This window comes from Mustela nigripes, chromosome 14 (assembly GCF_022355385.1).
Source record: "Mustela nigripes isolate SB6536 chromosome 14, MUSNIG.SB6536, whole genome shotgun sequence".
Classification (NCBI taxonomy): domain Eukaryota; kingdom Metazoa; phylum Chordata; class Mammalia; order Carnivora; family Mustelidae; genus Mustela; species Mustela nigripes.
In genome coordinates this window covers 79889782-79915060 of record NC_081570.1, presented here as the reverse complement: position 1 = coordinate 79915060, position 25279 = coordinate 79889782, and the positions used below count along the sequence as shown (strand labels likewise).

General features: G+C 37.0%; 1 protein-coding gene across 1 annotated transcript; it reads left to right on the top strand.

The window, feature by feature from the left end:
* Positions 1-3056: 3056 nt before the first annotated feature.
* Positions 3057-24481, top strand: GCLM (glutamate-cysteine ligase modifier subunit). The gene is made up of 7 exons (XM_059375440.1): positions 3057-3598; positions 8387-8452; positions 9757-9841; positions 13859-13918; positions 15009-15211; positions 16347-16461; positions 20059-24481. Exons 1-7 carry the CDS (start codon positions 3473-3475, stop codon positions 20226-20228), a joined length of 825 nt encoding a protein of 274 aa, XP_059231423.1. The 5' UTR covers positions 3057-3472; the 3' UTR covers positions 20229-24481.
* Positions 24482-25279: the final 798 nt, after the last annotated feature.

Below are 25279 nucleotides of genomic sequence, written 5' to 3'. Positions count from 1 at the left end.
TGAGCCGAAGGCAGTGGCTTAACCCACTGAGCCACCCAGGCACCCGATGAAACATGTTTTAAGGTCAAAATAATTGACGAGAATTAGCGATGTTCTTGTCTGTGTGTCAACACAGACCAGAAAATAATTCAGTGTAATAACATGAGAAAAATGCTTAGGATACAATATTAATTTTAAAGGCATGTAAAATCAGAGTATGATCACAATATATCATAAAACAATGAAGTCCTACCAACAATCAAAGAATAATGAAATATACTTATCCATCAGTGTAACAAAAATTGAAAAGACAGATAGTATCTAATGTTGGTGATTATGGGAAGAAATAGGTAGTCTTATGCAATTTAGATTTGAATATAAATTGGTTCAGCAGTAGCTACCAGATGTGAACACCCTTGAAGACAGTAATATGTAACATGTAGTTATCAGAGAAAAATGTTCCTCCATGTACAAACAGGCAAGTACTAAGAATGTGTATGGCCACAATGGGTGTTCTAGCAAGAGCCTGAAAGCTCCAAATATGGCCATCAAATGCAGAGAATAAATACATTATAGATATTCATATAATGAAGTATTAAGTTGTTTTTAATATGGATGAGATAGACATCTTTGTCCTATATTTTCTGTTATAAAGAATATAATAATGTATTATTAAATTTAAAATCAATTGCATAAAATATTAAACCAAAATCTGATCATTTAAATCCATTTTACCTTATTAAGAATAAGATGCATCAGGTCATCCCTTCATAAGGTAAAATGAATTTTAGTTCTCACATTTTGTTTATTCTTGTATAAAGTACAAGCAGACTGTGAGTAAAAATGTGATCACTTCCTGTAAAAATTCATCCATGAGACCATTTTTGCTGTTTGCTTTAAATTTAAACACTTACACCTCATGAGCTCCTACTGGGCTTCCAACAGTTCATTATGATTTTTTAAAATGTTCAGTGATCAAATCTATTGTGGAAACTAGGGTGCAGTGTATTATAAGCCAGTTGAGGAGAGTGATTCTCAAAGAGAGACAGGGACAATAATATCAGATCCTGGAAAGAGAATGAAAAAAGAGCAGTGGATGTTAGTGATTTTTATATTTACAAACAATTTCTGAAAAATTTTAAAGCACATAAAACCAGAATCACACCATTCTCAAAGATGGAAATGTCAGCAATATTACTCCTCCTCTATAGAAAAGATTCCTTCAAAGTAACTCTACAATAAAGTTCCTTGGATTTTTCTTTTTTGTTTTTGTCACCAAATAAATTTAAAAGATTATGTTTCCCTTTCTCAAAACTATGGTTCTATAATAAGGGTATCAATAACTATAATATATATTTTAAAAGCTGTACAGGCATAAAAAGCATAAATCATGCACACACACATTCAAGAATTAAAATCACCTCCATAAACACACTTTTTGTGTCAAAAGTAAATTGTAGCGTGCAAGAGTAAGGAGATTGAAGATAAAGGATCTAGGTTTTGATTGGGGCCCCAACACTTACTAATAGTGAGATTTTCAATAAGTTATTTATCTGAGTTGCTAAGAAGAGTAAATGAGTTTATATAATGTAAACTTTAAAACTGTAAACAGAAGGCTGCTGTGATTTCATGTCATGAATTTGCCAATGTTGTGAGAAATGGACTGTAAGGGGGAAAGAGTGGAAGCATTACTAATAGGAGCTCTCACTTACTGAACCTTTGACATTAGCCAAATACTCTACCAAGGGCTTTTAGTAAGCTGATTCCTCACTTCTACTCAGTGTGGTACATAATATATCAGGGGGAAATATGGCACCTGGCTGTAGGTCAAAATGGTCAATTATCAGCAATTTCATATGGTTTAAACTATCATCTGGCCCAGATTCGAGAAAGGGAAACAGAGAGACTAAGTTACCTAAGTTAAAATAGCCAGTACCTGGTAAAGACAGGTTTGCAAGCCAAACAGCTTTATGTCTGTGACCGATAGGCTATATACATTCCCAGAAAGAAATCAGGTCTAATAGTTTAGGAGGAACAACCTCTAAATTTTAATCAAGAATTATTTCCATGGGGGGGGAAAAGAATTATTTCTGTGGTATTAGAGAATATACAAGGAGTCAAAATGTGATGCCACAGGAAATTCAACATAAGGATCAAATGTTTATATTAATTAAAATACCCCATGCTTGTTCCTGCTTCTTGGCATTACCCTTCTCTTCAAAGAATTTTTACCTTTATTCAGCCAACAAATATTTACTCAAAATCAGGCTCGGTCTCTAACCACCTACAAGAAGGAGCTTCTTTTCCACGTCACCCTGAATTCTTACCAACTGGAATTTATCCTGTAATAGAATTTTACCTTTTAATAGACCTGATTTCTTTTAACAAAGGTAAAAGGTTCTTGGGGAAATCTCAATAAATGTTCAATTTGAGAGTCTATCACGTCTACCATACATGAAAATTAATAGGAGGAAAGAATCACAACCATGTCTAGGGGAATGGCTGGTAAAATCCCTGATCTCACCGGATGCAGTGTTCTCTTTCATCTGAACTCATCTGGAAACTGCCCTAAGATACTCTTTCATATGCTTAGGCCTTATCTATGGAACTGGAGTTTTAGCTTCCCGAAGGCAAAGATTAAGTCTTACTCCTGGACTTCACACCCTGTCCAGCAAATCGTGTAAGTCATTAGGCCTGTAATGAATGAACATGAAGAAAAACGCGCAGCTCCCGGGGAAAGACCGTGAGAAAGAAAATGAACTAAGAGGGTAAAACAAGCAATGAAGCGGCACTTTGCCTTAACACCCGCTTTTGAGAACAAAACCCAGCTAACATTTCCAAGCCTTGGTAGGGGATTTCGCTGTCTTTTTAAAGAGGTGTGGAAGGAAATCACCAGCGCGACCGTCCATTGGCTGGGAGGCGAGATCGCGAGCGCCGCGGGCCAAGCTAGGCGGAGGGGGCACAGGCCGGCGCGCCGTCTTCTGACCGGCAGGGGGAGCCCTGCCGAGCGCGGAGCGCCGCGTCCCGCGCCGCCCCGCCCCGCGCGCCCCGCGCTCGCGCTGCCGCGCGCCCTCCACCCGGCGCCACGCCCGCCACAGGCCAAGGGCCGGTCACCCGCGGGCGGGCGTGGGTCCCGCTGCTCTCTCGGCGCCCCGCCCCGCCCGGCCCCGCCGTGGGACGGGTAACGGTTACCAAGCACTTTCTCAGGCGCGATTTCTGCTTAGTCATTGTCTTCCAGGAAACGGTCCCTTCAGTTGGGAGTCAACTCTAGGGCGGCCGCCGCAGTAGCAGCAGCCGCCGCCGCGGCCAGCGCGTCCTTCCCTTCCGCCACCGTCCGGCCTCCCTCGGTCCCGAGCGCAGGCCGAGGTCCCGCCGCGTGGGGCGGCCAGCCTCGCGCTCGGCTCTCCGGCCTCGGGCACCGCGTCCTGCGGGGCGGCCTCCTTCCTCGCCTGCGGCCCCGTCGCCGCCTGGCCCGCCTCCGTCGGCCGCTGCCATGGGCACGGACAGCCGCGCGGCCGGGGCGCTGCTGGCGCGGGCCCGTACCCTGCACCTGCAGACGGGGAACCTGCTCAACTGGGGTCGCCTGCGGAAGAAGTGCCCGTCCACGCACAGCGAGGAGGTGAGAGACGCGGGGCTCCCGGGGCAGGCCGCGGGCCGGGCGGCTCCCAGAGGGAAGCAGCGCCCGGCGGGGAAGGCGGGCGGGCTCCGGGCGCCGGGTGAGGCGCGCTCCTGGGCTCCGCCGGCGCGGGGAGGCTGGGGCCGCCGGGGTTGCGACGTCGCCTCCAAACCTGTAGTGGGGCCCGCGTGCCTTAAAACGCTTGGCAGGTGCAAATTCATCCCGAGGGACGCGTCCTTCGTGCTCCCGGCCGACGGCCGAACTCGCCAACGTACTGGACCCCTCTTCGTTGCGAGGGCCAGGGGGGTGCAGAGAGGACCAGCACCTCCCTCCCGGCCTCTCCCCCTCCTTCCCCCCACACCGCGACAGGTGAAGACGTAGGGTTCAGAGGTTCGCTTTTCTAGGATTCAGGTGAAGGTAGTAGTAATAATCCACTTCGCTCTGAGGCCGTTGGCAGTAGTCACTCTGTTGCTACGAGATAAAGGACTTAATTCGACTTTGGAATAAGGTATGCATTTTTCTTGCTGCAATTTAATCTTCCTCGCCGTATTTGCCTGAAGACTCATCGCTAGTTTAAGGTGGCAGAGACGAATCTGGAATTCTGCCTGTGCTACATACTCGGGCCGCAGCGGCTCCTTCCTGAGCGGAGAGTCAGAATGCCCAGTGAACTGGGGAGGCATACCGCTGGTATGGGACGGTGTCGGTGCTGAAAAATAACCGTGAATAAAAGCAAACCTTTAATTTAGGAGCTGTGTGACTTTGGGAAAGTTACCTTCTCTGAGTCTGTTTACATAACTTCGAAGTTGGATAATGGTAGTCTTCATCAACTCACTGTGAGGATTAAAAGAGGTAATCTAGGACAACGCTCACCATGGAAGCATTTATCTCCCTTTTTACCAAGATTTTATCTGTTTATTTGATAGAGCACACGTAGGCAGAGCAGCAAGCAGAGGGAGAGGGAGAAGCAAGTTCCTCGCTGAGCAGAGAGCCCAATGGTGGGGCTGGATCTCAGGGCTCTAGAATCATGACCCTAGCTGAAGGCAGACACTTAACCGACTGAGCCACCCAGGCACCCCTTTTTATCAAGATTTTAAACAAATCTTGATTAAAAGAAAAATGTCCTATGCCATATTATAGTATCAGCTGTATTCATAGGCAGTTTGGGCTCTTTTATATAAGATGTTGGTGATATACTATGCAGCAGCCCATGGCATCCCTCTGAGTATGCTCTGGGCCTGTGGCCACCCATCAGATGAGAACTCTTGGTCCTAACTTGAATAAGAACCAAACTCTGTACCATTATTGGTGACCAGGTTCCATCCCTCTCAGTCTGTATACCTTTTTTGTTTAAACCGCCCCCACTTTGACTATTTCTCCCCCCCAAAAGTATTTCTAGATTTAGTTCTGTTCTTTCAATTTCCTCCCAGAGATCCTGGTTCAATATACCATTTTCCATATATACTGACTACTGGGTGAAATTTTTGCTCTCTTGTTTCACTACAGCAAGCTTTAAAGTAGTGGCCTTAGAAATGTTTTGACTTTCACAAAGCCAGTAAGAAATTTTACCTTACAATCTAGTTCATAGTCCATAAGGACAGAAAGTAGGATGAGTGGTTGCCTTGGGCCGGAGTAAGAAGGGGTGGGTAGTGATTGCTAGTGGACACATGGACATGTTCTAAAATTGGATAGTGGTGATGGCTGCACAGCTCTGTAAAACTCTTCACAAACCCTTTAGAAAACATGGAATTGTACACTTAAAATAAGTGAATTTTGTGTGTAAATTATACTTCAATAAAGTGCTAAATCTATCTCAAAGGTTTTATGGATGTATTGACCTTTAGTATATACAGTGTATTCTGCCTTTTTTAACCCTATTTTAATTTTTTAAAACTATTTCTTTTTTTTATTTTTTTATTTTTTAAAATATTTTATTTATTTATTTATTTGACAGACAGAGATCACAAGTAGGCAGAGAGGCAGGCAGAGAGAGAGAAGGAAACAGGCTCCCCGCTGAGCAGAGAGCCTGATGTGGGGCTCGATCCCAGGACCCTGGGATCATGACCTGAGCCGAAAGCAGAGGCTTTAACCCACTGAGCCACCCAGGCGCCCCTAAAAACTATTTCTTAAGGTAGTGAGTCACACTCCACCGTTTGAAAAACATTGTTCAAAGGACTAAATCTAGTTTGGTTTTTTCGGGGGGAGGTGCTACATAAGAGGGACAAAATCAGATAGACAACATTTGAGGAAAACTTGAAGATAGGGCAGCATATTGTAGGAAAAAAGACAGTTTAGTAAGGAGAGACATTTTTTTTCCATGTAAAAAAAACAAAACTTTATAACAGACAGAGCTCCAAATTGGGATATGCTACTTGAAACAGTTCAGCCTTGTGGCATAAAGAAACTGAATAAATCACTCATTAAGAAAATCTAAACATTGAGTAGAGAGTTAGATTAGGTTTCCTAAAAGATCTCTCTTAGTTCTAATGTGTATTTTTTAAAATTCCATTATCTTTATTTAAAGATATTTTTTTCTATTTTATTTTTTATTTGACAGAGATCATAAGTAGGCAGAGAGGCTGGCAGAGAGAGAGGAGGGAAGCAGACTCCCTGCAGAGCAGAGAGCCCGGATTTTTTTTTTTTTTCACTAAGAACTTTATGAAATCAAATCTTGTTTTTTAAATGAGCCATTATAGAACTGTTTTGCTCAGTTCTTTAAGAGTATTTGGGCAGGTGAATCATAAAATATATTTAAAATTCTTATAAGGGGCGCCTGGGTGGCTCAGTGGGTTAAGCCACTGCCTTCGGCTCAGGTCATGATCTCAGGGTCCTGGGATAGAGTCCCACATCGGGCTCTCTGCTCGGCGGGGGGCCTGCTTCCCTTCCTCTCTCTCTGTGATCTCTTCCCTTCCCCTCTCCTACTGTGATCTCTCTCTGTCAAATAAATAAATAAAATCTTTAAAAAAAAATAAAATTCTTATAAGGTTCCAAATCTTATGATATCCTACATTATGATGATATTTACTTCAGTGATCCTATGCATATTTGATAAAAATGAAGAGAACAAAATACAAAGTTAATGATATGTCAATATAGATAATAAAAGATTAGAAATAATTATGTTTGTGATACAACCAATGAATTTCTCATCATAACATTGTTTTGTGATTTGTCCTGACATTTTGCCCAATCCAAGATTAATTAAATGATTTCAAGAGGGGGCTGAATACTCTGAAAATGTACTTACCTTCCTGAATTGAGCTTTTTATCAGGAAAGCCTTAAGTATGCAAGTAAGCCACCCTTCCAGAGGAAAATTCTTAAAATTCTACCAAATTTGAGCCAAATTATTCCTGATAGAATTGTTAACTTCTAGTCCTGCTGCCCCATCTTTTACCATTTTTGAAAAGAATATTGACTTGTAATTCTGTCTGAAATAATTATCAACTAATTTTTATTTAGTATCTTAAATTTAGTTATAAATACATTTCCCATGAAGATAGAGACATTGTAGATTGAATTCATGTGGGTTAATATGGATGGAACATACCGTTTTTGTTTTGGTTTATAAAGTGTAATGTAGATGACTGAGCTCTCAAACTGATAAACCACTTATCCCTTGTAATTATCTGTACTAAGATAAAAGCAGTAGAGTGCTGTGTCAGTTTTTATCACCAGAAATCATAGATCAGTGAGTTCAGAAGTTTAGTCTTTGTTATTGCTACAAGGAAAGTGCTTTTGCAGTTACTCATTTATTTTTTTCATTGATTGACCACAGAATGCAAAGCACCTTGTCCTCGATGTTCATAAAGTAGTGATTTCACATTGTTCCTGTTGCCCATTAGTGGTCATAAATCAGTTTGGTGAGCCATAGAACAGCATGTTTTTTTTTTCTCTAATTAATAGAATAGAAGCCATCAGAGTGCCTCACGTGCAATGAACATAATGTTTTGTAAATTTTTTGTTCTGTTATATGTATTTAGGTCCTTACTCTCTATATGAATGTATGTAGGTCTTAACTTTGGTGCTTTATCAGACAAGTCTGAAATACACTGTCATAAGAAATGAAAGATGCATGAACAATTCAATGGATTTACAACATACTATAATGTTAGTGTAAATAAGTTTGTACAAGAAAACACTGAAGACCAGTTGGAGGTACACGTGTTAGGAAATGATACATGGACTGACATTATGCAAGTTGACTTACGTAAGATAGGACTGTGGTGGTTGTCAGATGTTACATGCTGATTTCTTGGGATGCTTGTTAAAATGCAAGTTCTGCTGCCCTTAGAGTAATTCAGCAGTCTCGGATGGGGCTCAGGAACTGGAATTTTTAATGAACACGTCAGGTGAATAATGGAGTTCTTCTGGCCACACTTAGAGTCATTTATTTGTCTTTAATGATTCTCTCATAGTGGTTAATATTAATTTTAGTCAGGCTCCCTGAGCTTGAATTCATGTTCCTCTATTTATAAACTTTATTCTTGAAAAATTTCGTTTCATTGTGAATGCTTTTATGTCTCAAAGCCTTATTTAAACTTTCATTGGTACAAAGACACTTTAAAAATAGATTACTGTTTTACTTCAACATTTGAAGGTTAAGATGAAAACAGTTATAAACTTGTCCTTGTTGAAGAAAATGTAAACCTTACAGAACTAAAATTTTGGTTTTTATGGTTTTTCCTATTCACATCTTTTTCAACTAATTTATCAAATTAGTATAGTCTTGCTGTAGAAGTACAGCAGAGTGTATAGAGTTTGATTAATGGTTTCAAAATGCATTCCTTTTACAGCTTCGAGATTGTATCCAAAAGACCTTGAATGAGTGGAGTTCCCAAATCAGCCCTGATTTGGTCAGGGTAAGTAAAATGTGAATGAAGAAATTATGTAGGTCAAAAGGAAAATGCAGTAAGCAGGAAATTAATTTCCCCAATTTTGATGGGGAAGTCAAACAGGCAATTAGCACAAAATTCCCTGTAGCTGATTTACTGAGATGGCTGTCTGACCCAGTATGCTTAAGCATAAAACATAAAATCCAGGATGTGTCACCAACTCTACAACTAGACTAGATACCAGGATTCTCTGTGCTTAATTCCCATCACACTTTCTTCACTGTGTTCCAGTTTATATTTGGTCTAATAAAGAAATGACTATTTAACAGTTTTGGTTGTTAAATTGCTTTGGTAGAGTATCATAATAATATAGTGACTAGAAATAATTTTTTAATGTCAGTTTTGAGGGAAACACTGGTTATTTCATTAAGTGTTAATAAATGACTTATCATAAATGTTAATATACAGACCACCTGTCTGCAAACCATTCTTTGGAATCCAGCTGAGCCAAAGGCTCATAACAAATTACGCTGGCTACTTTAAAACTATGGATGAGGGTATGTGCTGGAAGGAGTTGTTGCTGTGGGCATTCTGCAAGTGTAAACTCTATCTATAGCAGCTAGGCAGATGTTGATTAATGTCTTCTATCAGTCTCTGTTTCTCTGAAATGACCATTTGCCTCTATTTATGCAAGACTGACAAACACTTACTAAGCCCTTGATATGTGCCAGGCATTGTAATGTGCTCAAGAATTATGGGAAAGTCCTCACTGTTTACTTTGTTTCAATCTTGTAAATGTGAGTTAATATAGTTCTGATTTATATGTACTATCATCTTAACATTGTCCTCATAAATTATTAATTATAATGCATTGGAATTGCCTTTACTTTTTTATTGCGCTCAGAAAAAAGTATTGGTTTAAAATGTTTGTGATTAATATAGGAAGCTTTTAACATGTCTTTATGCAGAGTGGGTAAATATTTATTATTTTTCATTGCTTTCATATTTTAAGTAAAATTATATACTGTGTTAGTAGTTCTAACTCCTCACATGCTGCCCCCCCCCCACCATTTGTTTGGGTTTTTTTGATCATGCATTCCTTTGAGCACCTGATCAAAATGAGATCCTCTTCCCCAGAAAATAGACACACACAGAGCATTTTACCTTTGTTTCAGGGCTTTACAAACCTTATGAAGCCCATCCAGACATCAGGTAAAGAACCCTGTTATCTTATGGGTTCCCTGTTTCTAAAGGGCATTATGGACAATAGAAAACATATAGCTAATTAAAAACATTAATTTTATATTTATTGTAAACATTGTTTATTATAGGAATTTCCAGATGTCTTGGAATGTACCGTATCTCATGCAGTAGAAAAGATAAATCCTGATGAAAGAGAAGAAATGAAAGTTTCTGGTAAATCCAGCCTTTACAACTTATTTTCTTATGCAGTGGAAATGATAGTGAGGTTTTGTCAGGCAGGGAGGAAAAGCCTTTCTTTGCTTCTGGTAAAGAGTGACTCAGTCACTAAGTGTGAGAAATATAAAGATTCTTTTTTAAAAACATTTTATTTATTTATTTGAGATAGATAGCAAGTGAGTGAGGGAGAGAGAGAAAGAGAGCGCGCGAGTGCGCACAAGTGGGGAGAAGTGGGAGAAGCAGACTCTGCTGAACAGGGAGCCTGACATGGTACTTGATCCCAGGACCCTGGGGGCATGACCTGAGCTGAAGGCAGACACTTAGCCAACTGAGCCACCCAGGCGCCCTTATATATTCTTTTTTAAACATAATGGAAACTCCCAAGAGAAAGTTATAGGAGGTCAGTTTGGGCTCCTTAAGTGGAGTCAGAAGAGGACTTCACCTTCCTGTTCTTCATCATGGTCCCATTAATTTATATGTCAGACTTCAGGAAAACTAAGGTGGAGGAAATGGAAAGAATAAAGGGAAGGCTTATAAGAGCAGTGTCTGTCCAAAGCAAGCATAGGCCCTCCCTTCCTGGTCGAAAACTGCTGAGCAATGGCTGAAGTTGCCTGGAAGTATAGACGGAAGTCTGGGCAACAAGTCGCATGAAGAGAAATAAAATCCATGTTATACCCATTCAACAAATGTATTGAGGAATTATTTATGAGAGACCATGCTAAGCTCAAGGAATGAAAAAAATGAAGAGATGAGCTGTTCTTGCCCTCAGCTTACAGTCAGCATAGAATAGTCATAAAAGCTTAAACTTAACTAGATTGAAATTCTTTGGTATGCAGATTACTGACTGGTATAATCTTGGGCTAACAAGTTATGTGACCTCTCTGAGCCTCATTTTCTCATCTGTAAAATAGGGATGCGTCTGTTTCACAGGATTCTTTGTAAATTAGATAAAATTTTTTAAAAATGCACTTAGCACAGTGCTTAGCAAAAAGTTAAATGCTAAGTAGCCGTTAACTTACTACCATTTGTAGTTTCGTGTTGGTTATTATTTTTGATTAGCGTGGACATGTAAGATGAGATAGGGCATTGTTTTTTTGACTCCATAATTACCATTTATTGGGTCTTGTTTTATACCAGGCACCATACTTAGTGCATTTTGGTTACATTTCTTCACATGATTCTCAAAACAATTCTACAAGGTAGAATTATCCCCATTGCACAAGAGATGTTAAATAACTTGAAAGTTGTCATATAACCAGTAAGTGGTTGAACCGGGAATCCATCCAGGTATGCCTGACTCCAAAACCCATTTCTTTCTATTACTTTCACATTGCTTTTTGTGTTGGAAAGGAACTAAAAGCAACCTCTTCTCTGTGGTTGATTGCAGTTCCTCATGGTTGAGATCCATCTTGAAGCTCTTACGGGTTGTTCTCCATTCTTAGAAGGCTTGAAATTTTTTATATTATCAAAATTCTCCCCATATGAAGAGCTTTCCTTTCTCTACCAAGAATGCCTCTCATTTCAGAGAAAGGAGACCATTTCTAATGGCACAAATTCATGGCAAGAGGGATAGTGGTAGGGAGGGTTTCATGGAATATAATTATTGGAGCTATGGGTGAATTAAAGTGGTTAAGATTGGGGCGCGTGGGTGGCTCAGTGGGTTGGAACCTCTGCCTTCGGCTCGGCTTGGGTCGTGGTCCCAGGGTCCTGGGGGTTCTCTGCTCAGTGGGGAGCCTGCTTCCTCCCCTCTCTCTCTCTCTCTCTCTCTCTCTGCCTGCCTCACTGCCTACTTATGATCTCTGTCAAGTAAATGGATGGACTCTTTTAAAAAAGAGTCATTTTAAAGTGGTGAAGATTGACTCTCACCTGGTTGGTAGGGGAGTGGTGATGACTTTTAAATAGAGAAACCCAGTGAGGAAAACAATGCTTTAAGAAGATTATCTAGCATTAGAAAGGAAAGGACAAATAAATGTACAAGGTAAATTTGTTATATTTATTGAATACATATTTACACTGTATACAATTTACATATAGATATTTCTTTAGTCCCCTTTTCTCTCCATTCCCTTTTCTGATTTTCTCTACTACTACTCTACCTATTTGTCTACTGAGTAAATTTAGAATTTGAACAGTGAATTTACATAAAGTAAATCTATATAAATAAATTTGAGTTTGAATCAAGTTAAAGCTTCAATTTTAATAGAAAACTACTCTGCTTTCCTGGTAACCAAAGAAATGCCAATTAATGCAGTCCTGGATAAGTATATATTATACATACTAAATTGGCAAAAACTATATTTTTGATAGTGTCGTACGTTGTTAGGAGAGCATTTTTTTTTTTTAAGATTTTATTTATTTATTTGACAGAGATCACAAGTAGGCAGAGAGGCCAGCAGAGAGAGAGGAAGGGAAGCAGGCTCCCTGCTGAGCAGAGAGCCCAATGCCGGGCTCCATCCCAGGACCCTGGAATCATGACCTGAGCTGAAGGCAGAGGCTTTAACCCACTGAGCCACCCAGGTGCCCCAAGAGAGCAATTCTTAAGTTTTAATTAAGTTTAGTGGCTAGTTAAAGTTAAGTTTTTAGTTAAGTTTTAGTTGGCTAGTAAACTGGTACAAATCCTTTTATATAAAAGTAGGAAGTAAGTAAAATAGAGCAAAATTCAGGATACCTGGGTGGCTCAGTCAATTTTGGCTCAGGTCCTGATCTCAGAGTCCTAGGATTGGGCCTACATCCTGCCATGCTCAGTGGGGAATCTGCCTCTCCCTGTCCCTCTGCATCTCCTCCAGGTCATGCTCGCTCTCTCTCTCTCTCTCTCTCTTTCTCTCAAATAAATAAATAAAATCTTTAACAACAACAACAAAATCCACAAAGAAGAGCATACCTTTTGACTCATACACATTTCTGACAGTTTGCCCTTGGGAAATGCTTCAGCAGAAAGTTGAACAAAGTAACAAGATGTTTATTTTAGCATTGTATGTGATTTAAAAAAAACTGGAACTAATGTAAATGTTCAAAAAGTAGGAAATCATTTGAATTATACCTTATCAAAATTATAGAATAATGTTTAACTGTTAAAAATTAGTATGTAAAATTATTCATTAAAAATAGAGTAAACAAAAACCTAAAGAGTGACTGCATTCAGTGATGAGACAGTTGGCAATTTTTTTGTAGTCTATCTTTCTACTCTTGGGTTTTTCTCATTTCTGGTTTTTCCCCATTTTTTAAAATTTAAGTTCAATTAATTAACATATAATGTATTGCTAGTTTTGGAGGTAGAGTTCAATTGAGTCATCAGTCTTATATAAGTAAGACCCAGGGCTCCTTACATCACTTACCCTTCCTAAAGCCCATTGCCCAGTTACCACATTCCCCAACTCCCCTCCGTTCAGTTTTTCTCATTTCTAGAGTGAATATATATTACTACTATGATTTAAAAAAAAAAATTCAAAAGAACTAAAAACTTCATAAAGTTGTAAAAAAATATAAATGTAAACTAAATAGAAGTAGAATAAATGTTATACCCTGCCCCATATGACCAAAAGCTAGAAGCTAATGTCTAAACATTAAAATGACTGTATTAGGAAGGTGGGATTGTGAGGTTTTCTTTTTGTTTTTCTTCACATTACAAGCAATTTTAGCATAGCCTTTTATTTTAGTTTATTGGAGAATGTATATAATATGTTCCATTTCCAATAATATTTAATTCATAAAAATGTACGTTTTGATTAATTTGTATATTTGTATATTAGACCTGCCTTCTAATAAATGGAAAATTAGTATTTGCTTTTTTGTTTTGACAAATGGATATTTTTTGGCAATTGGCATGTAATTTAAAAATCACAATGGAAAGGTACTTTCATATCTTAAAATGAAAACCATAAAATTATGTGACTAGGAAAGAAAAGATAATTCATTCAGGATTCTCTGTCAACTTAGTGTTGTGGGCAGTGTTGATACTGTCTAGTAAAATGTTACCAAAATATAGTAATCAGTTTTGGTTTTTTTGTTACCCAGCAAAACTCTTCATTGTAGGATCAAACTCTTCATCATCAATGAGAAATGCAGTTGACATGGGTAAGCAAAAACTTTAACTTTTTACCTCCATAACTTTTTTTTTTTTTAAGATTTTATTTATTTGACAGAGAGGGAGACAGCAGGAGAGGGAGCACAAGCAGGGGGAGTGGGAGAGGGAGAAGCAGGCTCCCTGCTAAGCAGGGAGGTGTATTAGTTATATCTTGTGTTCAGGACCAGGTGAAAAAGAAGATGAGCTCATTCCAACTTTACTTTTTAAAGTTCTAGCCTAATTTCTTAAGACTTCTGTCAGATCATATGGACTTGTAGGTTCATATTTTGATATATATGAGGAGCATAAAAGATGTAACGTAATTGTTAACTATATGTTTGGAGATGAAGTTCTCCTTAACCATATTTCTTAGCCCTTATAGTACTATAGATAAAACCCCATGACCTACCATCGCCACAGTAGTAAAGCAAACATTCTCATCTTTGTTTACTTGGTTAGATTATTGTGATATTACAACTCAACGTTTTTTCTTTTAAAACATTCTTCCAGTATTATAGGTGTTAAACACTTAAATAATTAGCTCTTTACTGTAACTATGGAATAAACAATAATCATTTAAAATAAACCCTTTAAATTATTTTTACAGAAATTAAATTATCTACCTCTATAAATTTAGATTAGGACCATAAATTTAGTTTTTCAGTCTCAAAGCTATTGTTTGCCATGACTATCAGTTACAGAATAGGAGGTCAGAATTCTTGTGATCATCCATAAAAGATACTATTAGAACTGGAGAAGGAAATTTGAAGATAAAGAAGTTACCAAAAAATTCTTGGGGCCTAGGAAACAAGGAGATTGTTCCCTTTAGAAGGACTGTCAGAGCTGTGAGTCCCTAGGAAGGAAGCAGGTCAAAGAAACTGATCGGTCTGCCACACAGACCAAGTAGATGAACAGGGATTTGTAATTTTTTAAGGGATGGCAGAGTTCCAAATGGTAGGTAAATTATGAAATTGAATGAAATAATCCAAATAAGAAAACCAGTGAACTTTACAGACAAAATTTAGTGGGATACATGAGAGACATTAGAAATACTTGTTTTCATTATGTAGCAAATATTTATCCTATTTTCCTTCACATCAGCCTGTTCAGTTCTTGGAGTCGCACAGCTGGATTCTGTGATCATTGCTTCACCTCCTATTGAAGATGGAGTTAATCTCTCCTTGGAGCATTTGCAGCCTTACTGGGAAGAATTAGAAAACTTGGTTCAGAGCAAAAAGATTATTGCGATAGGTACCTCCGATCTAGACAAAACTCAGTTGGAACAGCTGTATCAGTGGGCACAGGTAAAGCACAGCTGGATCACAAGTGCTCTGGGAGGGGCCTGTCCTTTAGTCTTTGCTTCACACTGTTCAGTGTTGTGCTGGACACTCATGGGGGGCTATTCTAAATGCAGTTTGGCAAGCTTTATCTAAAGCACTGGCCTTTTTCATCTCAAATGTATATTTAATTGACCTTAGTATTAATCTCATTTAAAAGGAGTGAAAAAAACACTAGAAAATGTTTGCTGAAGTGTTTATAGCCAAAATGAATTCAGACTATTTCCTTCAGTTTTACTTTTGTTATAAAAATACTATATTTTTCCTTAGATATGGTTAGGTCTTGGTTCTGATTTCTTAGGTGAGGGAATATCACATGGAACAAATAATTTGCTCTTATTTGAAAGTGTAAAAGACTTTTGGTTCATAGAATTCAATAAGGAATAGGTGTCACAAATTAATCACTACCACCCTCTGGCCTCTAATAACGTACAATATTATTTAGGGAAGGTGCTTACCAGTATTTTACCTTTACTCTTTGTATTTTTCTTTATTCCTTTTACTTGATCCCCAGCCTTCTCTTTGCAGAGCTTTCAGTTTCTTATAGACGGGAAGACCTTAGAGAAAGTATTGTCCCTCTCCCTTTAATTTAGTGAGAGCCAGAATATGGCTAAGATTCCACTAGAGAGACTTGGGTGATCTGGAATGTATCTGTAAATTAACTAGAGCAGCTATTAGAAATTATCTAATTCTTTTTCAAAATGGGCCTGATTTATAACCGTATTTTATACTTTAATGCTAAAGGTTCTTATCATTTCTATTTGATCCTTTACCTTTAAGGCCTGTTCCCTCATTAGCTGGAATCATCACTTAGAACCATGTTTGTTTCTGAGGCAAATGTATTTGATTGCAGGAAAAGCGTTTCTAAGAGTATAGCACTCTATTGGCCTTCCCCCGCCTCCTAGAGCTTTCCTTTCCCTGTTACCACTAACATGAGTTTTAAAAGCATACATTAATAAGTATATTCATATAACAATGTTTTATAAATTTTAAGCACTATAAAATGGAGTCTTTCATATTTTCTAGAATTGTGTTCTTTCGTTGCTTTCCACTTTTTGTAGTACTTAATTTAGTGCAATGTCATGATTCTTTTTGCTTCTAGGTAAAACCAAATAGTAACCAAGTTAATCTTGCCTCCTGCTGTGTGATGCCACCTGACTTGACTGCATTTGCTAAACAATTTGACATACAGCTATTGACGCATAACGATCCGAAAGGTAATACTGAGATTTTCATCTATTCATTGGTCATGAGCTTTTATCTTACAAGAAGCTACTTGTTAAAATTTAATTTTTAATTTTGTACAATAAGTGTTACCTAGAACTTGTCTTCATAGTTAGTCCAAAATATATGTACATTTAGTTTCAGAAAACTTTGGTCTATCAATGAGAAAATTGAAGAGATCATTTTCTGAACATCCAGTTTGTTGAAGTTTATAAATACTGTGATACACAAAAAAGACCTTGTAAGATATTCTAAATAGTATCATATAAAATCTTGTGTAGTACAGCAAAAATTGTACCAAACAGCCACTTAGTTAAAGAGGGCAAATATTTGAAAGAGAGGCAGATAAAATTTAATTTGAAATTAAAGCATCTTAGGATAGGTAATTGATTAGGTATTTTATTAGTCATTACTCTCAAGACCTGTATGTTTGGTACTAGTCAGAAACACTATTTGATTAATGAGAATGGCTTATCTGCCTTCTATAGTGTGTTTTATCAACATTTTACAGGATAAGTAGGAAAGCTAGGAAGAGAATGTTTTACATTTTATACTTATTTATTTAGCAGTCTGCCCCATTCTCATTTTTTCACTGTTTTGTAGGAAGAGGAAGAGTTTTAATAGTTTTTGCCCCTCAGATGTTAGGCATCATGCTAAATGCCTTAGAGGGATAACCTGTAATCCTCACAACAGCTGAAACTACTGTTGAGGAAGTAAGAGCCTCAGAATTTAAGAAACTAGCCAAGGTCACCCAGCTGGCATGGGGCAAAGTTTAAACTTGGACTTGGTTCTGGCTGAATTGGGACCTTTCCCCCTATATTGTACTATCTTTTTGATTTGAGACATTAGCATTGTAGTATTTCAGTATGAAAACCTTACTTTCTTATTCGTTTCCATTTAATTGATACCAGAATAGGAGATAATGACTTTTGCCTCTCCCTTCATTAATTATTTTCATAAGTAATTTGAAAAAAAAAAAGTCATTGTAGTGAAAATTTAACAAAGAATTTCTATGCCTAATTATTCTGAAACATAAACCATTTAATTTCCAACTCTCTGTATGTTGGCAGATACCATATCATTTATCTGTTTACTTTTGGAGGGGGCTGGCAGAGGCTCTTCCAATAGTCATTATTATCAACAGCTGGTGGATGCGCCTGCATCCCCTTCTAGCTCCACTTGAAAAAAACCCTTTCCTTTTTCTAGTAGGAAAGGAAATAGGAAAAGACTAAGGTGTCTGGTATTTTATTTCATTGGTATCTAGATATTAGCTTGAGAGTATGTGCTAATGCATTGTTGTTATTACAAAATATATTGCATATACATATGAGAAGAGAGGTTTAATCCTTTTTGGTATGTTTTTGCCTTAATGACATAACTTGACATTTGAATGTCTTCCTATTTTAATCCTAAACCCTTTGATTAGAATTTATAGGGTGATCCTGCTTATACCATTAATGAATCCATGAAGCAGTTCTTTTTCTTAAAAGATTTATGGTGTTTATTGATTCTAAAGAGCTCATATAGTTAATTTAAAAGTATGTAGTTAAGTTGATGAAGAGCATAGCTCTTATGTGTCACGTTTTATTTTTTAAGCAATTAATTTGTAAAACATTTAACTCTACTTGTCATCTAAAAAGGAGTTATGTTTATAAGTCCCCTTTAAAGCCAATCAGCTATGCTAAAATTACCCTATTCTTCAGAAAGTGCTTATTTTCCATTACTCTTTGTCCTAGAAGTTGTGGTAACAGTTTAACTACAGTAAGGATGAAATTGTGAAGTAGGTGATCCTGACTCAGAACCTTCACCCTCCCCCCATTCCCATTAAATCTGATCTGCCTTATGCCTTATTCCCTCCAGGTCCTGTTCTCTGTCAGATAGACTGATAAATTCATGTTCATGTTACTTTTCCAAAGAGATGCTTGCCTTCCACTTATGAAAGCTGCCATTTACTGGCTGCATGACCTTGGGCAAGTTATCTAACCTCTCTGCCTCAGTTGCCCCCTGGAAAAGGAGAGAATGTTATCTAGTAGGGTTAATATGTAGATTAAAGGAGCTAATACATGTAAAATACTCAGAAAAGTGCCTGGCACATGATAATAGCTAACATTTACTGACAGTTTACTATTGATGTTACTCAAATATCACAGCAGTTCTTTTGGGTCTGGCAGGTCCTTTAGCACTCCCAAACCATATTGTATCGATGGCCACTTAGTTTCTGTCTGGGTTGTGGGTTCTGACCTGGTAGAATCTTTCCGTATTACTTGATTGATTTAACAGACATTGGGTACCTACAGTGTTTCATTATTCAAAGTACTAGGGCTATAAGGACCAAGACAGATAAATTCCAACCCTCATGCAATTTATATTTTGATGGGAGGGGATGGACAATAAGGTAAATATTAAATGTGAGAAATGGTGGTAAGTGCTATGGAGAAAAATTGGCTGAGGGAGAAAAAGAGTGCCCAGCTTAGGGGTTGTTTTATATAGGGCAAATCAGGCCTCTCTGCTAAGGAGACATTAATCAGACCTGCAGGAAGGGTGAAAGCCCTGTGAGAATCTGGAAGAAGAGTGTTCAGGGAAGCGGGAGCAGCTTATTCAAAGGCCCCGAAGTGTGAGTGTGCTTGAGGATTTCAGGGTACAGGTATGAGGCCAGTGTGGCTGGAGAAGAGGCAGTGAACAGGGGAGTAGTACATTGGAGCATGAGTCAAGGGCTTGGACATCAATGTGGAATTAGAAAATAATTATCTCATCAAAGCGATGAAAGTAAAAAGATAACCATTGCCAAAGAGTTTTTGAATGATTGCTGGTACTCATGAGGATATGGTAAGATGGGGACTCTAACATTATCAACTGCTAGTAGAAGTATCTTTTTGGAAAGCAATTGGCAATATACTGTTTATCAAGCCTTCAAAATGTACTTGTACTTTGACTTTGTCATTCCATAGCCAGGCATGCATTTTAAAGATGTTCAGCGTAGCATTTTATTAACAAAATACTATGAAAAACCTAAATTTTCTCGTCAATAATGAGGAAATGTATAAATTATGATATCTATGTAATGTAGTATCTGGATAATTATTAAAAATGATGCTTCCACAGACTATTTAATTACATGGGAAGATTCATAATAAAAGTTGAAAAGATAAGTAAATTAGGTTGTAACTACAGCATGACTTTCGTTTTTTGAGATATGGAAAGGTACAGAAAGAATGTTGGAAGGATATACATGGCAATGGAAGTAATCTGTCTCTGGTTCCTTTTTCTCCTATGTATGTACTCTCCTGTATTTTCACTGAATCTACATTAGAATTGCTTGAAAGTCTTAAAAAAAAAAAAAAAAAAAAAAGCAGGCTCCACTCACCAGAGGTTGTGAATCGAATAGGTGGAATAGAAGTGTAGGGACTTTCTGAAGAACTGCCTGGATCTTCTTGATATTCCGGTTTAGATTCATAGCATACATGAAGGAAAAGCATATTTTATATATGATTTTGAATTGTTTCTTTGGTTGTATTTAAATGCTTACCTACATGGTAAAGTGCTGTTATTTCCCAACTTAACACTTCGCGTTTTTACTTGTTTGTTTTAAGAACTGCTTTCTGAAGCCAGTTTCCAAGAAGCTCTTCAGGAAAGCATCCCTGACATCCAGGCGCAGGAGTGGGTGCCATTGTGGCTACTGCGGTACTCTGTCATTGTTAAAAGCAGAGGAATTATCAAATCCAAAGGCTACATTTTACAAGCTAAAAGAAGGGGTTCTTAACTAAGACTTAGGATCGTAACCTACTGACTTATATTTCCTTGAATATAAGATAAAATTGAGATGTATAAAAATCAGTTACTGCTTGTAAATGGTGTCATGGAGGCTGATATTCTTCAGTTATATTTGACAATGTGTTATCTGTCAAGTTTTGAATACTTTTCTTGCCTCCATATCAGTTTACTCATGTGTTTTCATTAAACTATCATTTTCTAATTGAAATTGCCTATAAAGAAAATACTTGCAATATATTTTTCCTTTATTTTTATGACTAATAGAAATCAAGAAAAATTGTTGTTAGATATATTTTGGGCTTAGGTATCAGAGTAATGTATATACATATTTTTTATTTCCAAAAATTAATTAATGGCTTCTTATTCTATAGAGTAACTAAGCAATTTAATTACAATTATAAAAACTTAAATACTGGAAGATATTTTTTCTGTTATTGATAAGATGATTATATCCCAGAGTAGCTGGAGTGGCTTGGTTCTACTAGTAGGGTAGGTAAAATTCATTTCTTCAATACATGAATGAAAACTTAAACTTAACTATCCTATCTGTAGTTTACCTATAATGATTTAACTTCTATTGTTGTGCCATATTTTCCTTGCTGTTATTTCCAAGACAAACCAAAGTAAATCTGAAAAAGACTAGAAGCTTTTAAATTATTATTTGGGGGTTTTATAAAAGCAACTGTCATCATCTCCAGATTCTTTTTAATACTTGATCCCTCCTTAATGTTTTGCTGTTCATTCAAGAATACTCAGTAAGTATTGAGTGTTTATCTAATGTGCTGGGCACTGTGGGCTCTGGGGAGAAGGGGGGTCACAGAGAGTCAGAATCAGTTGAGTAAAATATGTAACATTTGCTCCTCACTAATAACTGACTCGGAGGGACCAACAGCCAGAAAGGAGTGAAAAAAATCTTTAACTCAAGGGCAACATTGTCTATTGAGACAACTTTTTTTGAGACATGGTCTTAACTATATTAAAAAGCAAAATGATATAATCAAAACTTTTAAACTAGGAGTGTTATAGATTGTTTATTATAATTCTGCATTAGTTTAAGAACCAGAAAATAGCAAATAAATAAGGTGTGGCCTTTGATATAGACTACAGGTCTCCCTAGTTCTGTAAATTTGTATCTGTAACCCAAATAGTTAGAAAAGTTCTTCAAAAACTTCTTGTATGTCAATCAGTACTTTTAAACCGGGTATCTTAATACATGGTTTATTTAAAAAAAAAAAAAAAAAAGTACCATAGGGCGCCTGGTGGCTCAGTCAGTTTAGCATCTTCCTTTTGCTCAGGCCATGATCCCAGGGTCCTGAGAGTGAACCCTTCATCAGGCTCCCTACTCAGCAGCGAGTCTGCTTCTCTCTCTGCCCCTACCTCCTGCTTATGCTCTCTCTCACTCTCTCTCATGAATAAATAATAAAATCTTTAAAAAATAAACTAATATATAAAACTAATTTTGCCCAAGTTTTTTCAACTTAAAAGGAAAGTGTTCCATATTCAAAATAAATACACTAGGGGCACCTGGATGGTGCAGTTGGTTAAGTGCTGGAGTCTTAGTTTGGCTCAGGTCACGATCTCAGGGTCATGAGATCAAGCCCCACATAGGGCTCTGACTCTCAGTGCCAGAATCTGCTTGGGATTCTCCCTTTCCCTCTCCCTTTGCCCCAGTGCATGTGGGTGTGCGTGTGGCAGGTGGGGGGCTCTCTCTCCCTCTCTCAAATAAATAGATCTTTTAAAAAAAAAAAAAAAAAGGTGAATACACCAGACTTTTCCTATCCTAAATAAGGTTTTGTAGTTTACTGTTTGGATAATTTGATCATTAAAATTATAACATGAATTCAGCTGACTTACTTGCTATAGAATTCATTTATATATAGCCTTATATAGCCTTTATATTAATTGTATGTAATGTTATTGAATGTATATAGTTAACTTTTTTATTTGGAAATGTGCAACATTTTTTCATACAACCTAAGTGTTTAAACAAATGCTCATTTTAACTTAAGCCTAAACAGTGAATTGGTCAAGATACTTTAAGAGGGAACTTTATGTCACATTTATTCCTTTTTAAAACCCTAGACTTATAAAAATGGGCTGTTCAAAGGGTTATTTTGAAAATGAAAAAAAAACAACTTATGTTACTAATTGATCCATATCTCTCTTCTCTTGACAAAGGAACAAGATTATAGATTCATTTTGTGAAGGAGATCATGTGTGTATGGAATTTTAAAATGAGTTTTTTGTATGTTTTGTTTCTGTACCTTTAATTTCTGTTATTGAATAACCATTTTTTAAAAAATGATTTTTCAAGACTTGACAAATTTCCAAGCTGGTGTTCACATCTTTTTTTTTTTTTTTTTTTTTTTGTAAACTATCAGAATATAGTGAATGCCTTTCAAATATTTGAGGACTTAATGTTTAAAAAGCCATAAAATAAAGAACAGTAATATTACCAAATAATCGCTTAAAGCTGAAAGCTAAGTTATCAATAGTGTATATATAACAGATGTGTCTTCTGGGGAGAGGTGTATCCAATGACTCAAGGTAGAAAGAATTTTATATAATTGGGTTTTTTTCCAGTAAACATGAAAAGAAGCTACAGTCTATTACATTTCCAAAATACACTGGAGCCTTACATTAACACAATGTACTGTAACTTAGAATTTGTTCTGTAATGAGTCTATCTTATATTCTCATTCAAGAAACTGTAGTCACCAGAAGGACCAAGATGTCTTATAAGATATGTTCACATGGTGTAAATTTTGTAGACTATGTTGTGCCAGTATGCTAGAAGAGTATCCATTTAGAGATAGCCAGTGCTAGGTTGGATCACAAATAGCTAATAATTTTTCTGTTCTCAAAGAAGATCTTTTAAACAGCTATGTGTGGAATGGGAAATAAAGTTACTCTATTTTGAATGAATGATCAAACTTCTCCTTACCAGAGTCAACTAGTAACTCAGTTTTCAGTAATAGAAGGTCTAAGGTTCATTTAATTACATCTCATTTTTGAATAAATTTTCTTCCAACTTTTCCACCCAGCATTTTCGGTATTGGGGAAGTGAAATGATCAACAGCTCATCTCTCTGCTAATTGTACATTTAGGGAAATTTAATGAGAATTTCAACCATTTGTTTTCATAATCAAATATACCAACTTATGATTCTGAACATATTTTTATAAAAGTAACTTCCTAATATACCGGAACTTGTACCTATCATTTCCCCATAAATATGTTGTTGATGGGATATGTCCTATTTTTGAAAACTGTGTAACATAACTTTTGTTAATATTTTTTATAGTTTTCAGAATTAGAAGTACACTTAGGACAGGAAAATGTTTTCATTAGATAATTCTACTTTTATGTGTCTATAATGGTGTATTATAAATTACAGGCAAAATATACAGCATTAATAAATATTTATAATAGTCTTTAATTTCACCTATATTTTGAGTATTATGAATTACTTAATTAAAATAAAGTGTATATTGTTTGAGTTGTTTGAATAGTTGAAAGCATCCTGGAGTATTATATTGATTTTGACCTATTTGAATTCAAATTGAGTATGATTTGAAAATAAATTATGAATAATTTTTAAATATCCAAGCCATAAAGCTCTTCATGCATTCATTCAAAGATTTATCAAAAGCTTACTATATGCCAGCAACTGTAAGATATTGGCAGATGGACACAAATAATAAAGAACCTCTGTCTTCAAGGAGCATATGGTATATGTGGTAGAGGGAGAGAGATCTGTACATGAACAGGAGCAGTAGAAGCCATCTGTTAATGATCAAAGTGGGGAAAAGGGATTGGGGGCATATAGAAGGAAGTGGGGCTAGGGAATGTCTACTGCTAGGAGGCTCCCCTTGAAAAAAAATTAGCCTTAGAGTAGGATGAGACAATGAGTGGATATTCTGACAGAGACCTTTGTTTGCCTTGTTTGTAAATAGGCTTTTACTGAATATGGACAATTTATATGTAAACTTTAGAAATTCAGTGAAAACACTTTCTTAAAGAGCTTGCCCTATGGATAGAAAAGTACCACTTCTGTTGAGACAAGAGTGAGTAAGGTTGGAAACGTAATATTTTACCTTAAACAAAAAAAAAGAGAGGCTAAAACCGATCCAAATCCCCCAAATAGAATATGGCTGTTATAGTCTCACTACCAGAAAAGCCAAACAAAACTTTAATATGTGTCTCTCAACAGTAAATAAATGTATAAAATGTCATACAAGATTTTTATGTGTGTTGGTCCATTATTTTAAGAGGTTCATGTTTTACAATATCCATTACTTTGACTCAGCTCTGTTTTTCTTGTTTCTCTCCTCACTGTTGATTGTTACATCCTACCTACTCCATTTAAGTTTTCTTTTTTCTTAAGTGTGTCATTAGTAATTCTTTCACTGAAGGTCTTTGGCACAGTAAGCTTTCTGGGTCCTGTTTGCCTGAAAATGTCTTCATTTTGTTCTCAATCTTAAATGATCATTTGACATTGTCGAATTCTAAGTTTCCAAATACTTTGCCTGAGCAATTTGAAGGTAATATTCTATTGATTTCCAGCATATATACTCCTCCTGATGAAACTCTCAATTTCCTTCCCTAGATGGAAATGTCTTTTTTCTTTTTAGTTGAAAATATCTTCTTTGATGTGTATGAGATTAGAACAAAGCAGGAAAATTAAAACTGGCTGCAAAGCTTTTATTTTTTTTTTTAAGATTTTATTTATTTATTTGACACAGAGAGACAGCAAGAGAAGGAACACAAGCAGGGGGATTGGGAGAGGGAGAGGCAGGCTTTCCACCAAGCAGCAAACCGGATGCGGGCCTCAATCCCAGGACTCTGGGCTCATGACGTGAGCAGACGCTTAACGACTGAACCACCCAGGCATCCCATGCAGAGCTTTTTGATAAAAAACCATAAAAAGAAAACACTGATAACTGGATTTAATAAAAATTTAAATCATCTGGCCCTCAAAAGACACTTAAGAAAGTGAAAATATGGGGCGCCTGGGTGGCTCAGTCAGTTGAGTGGCTG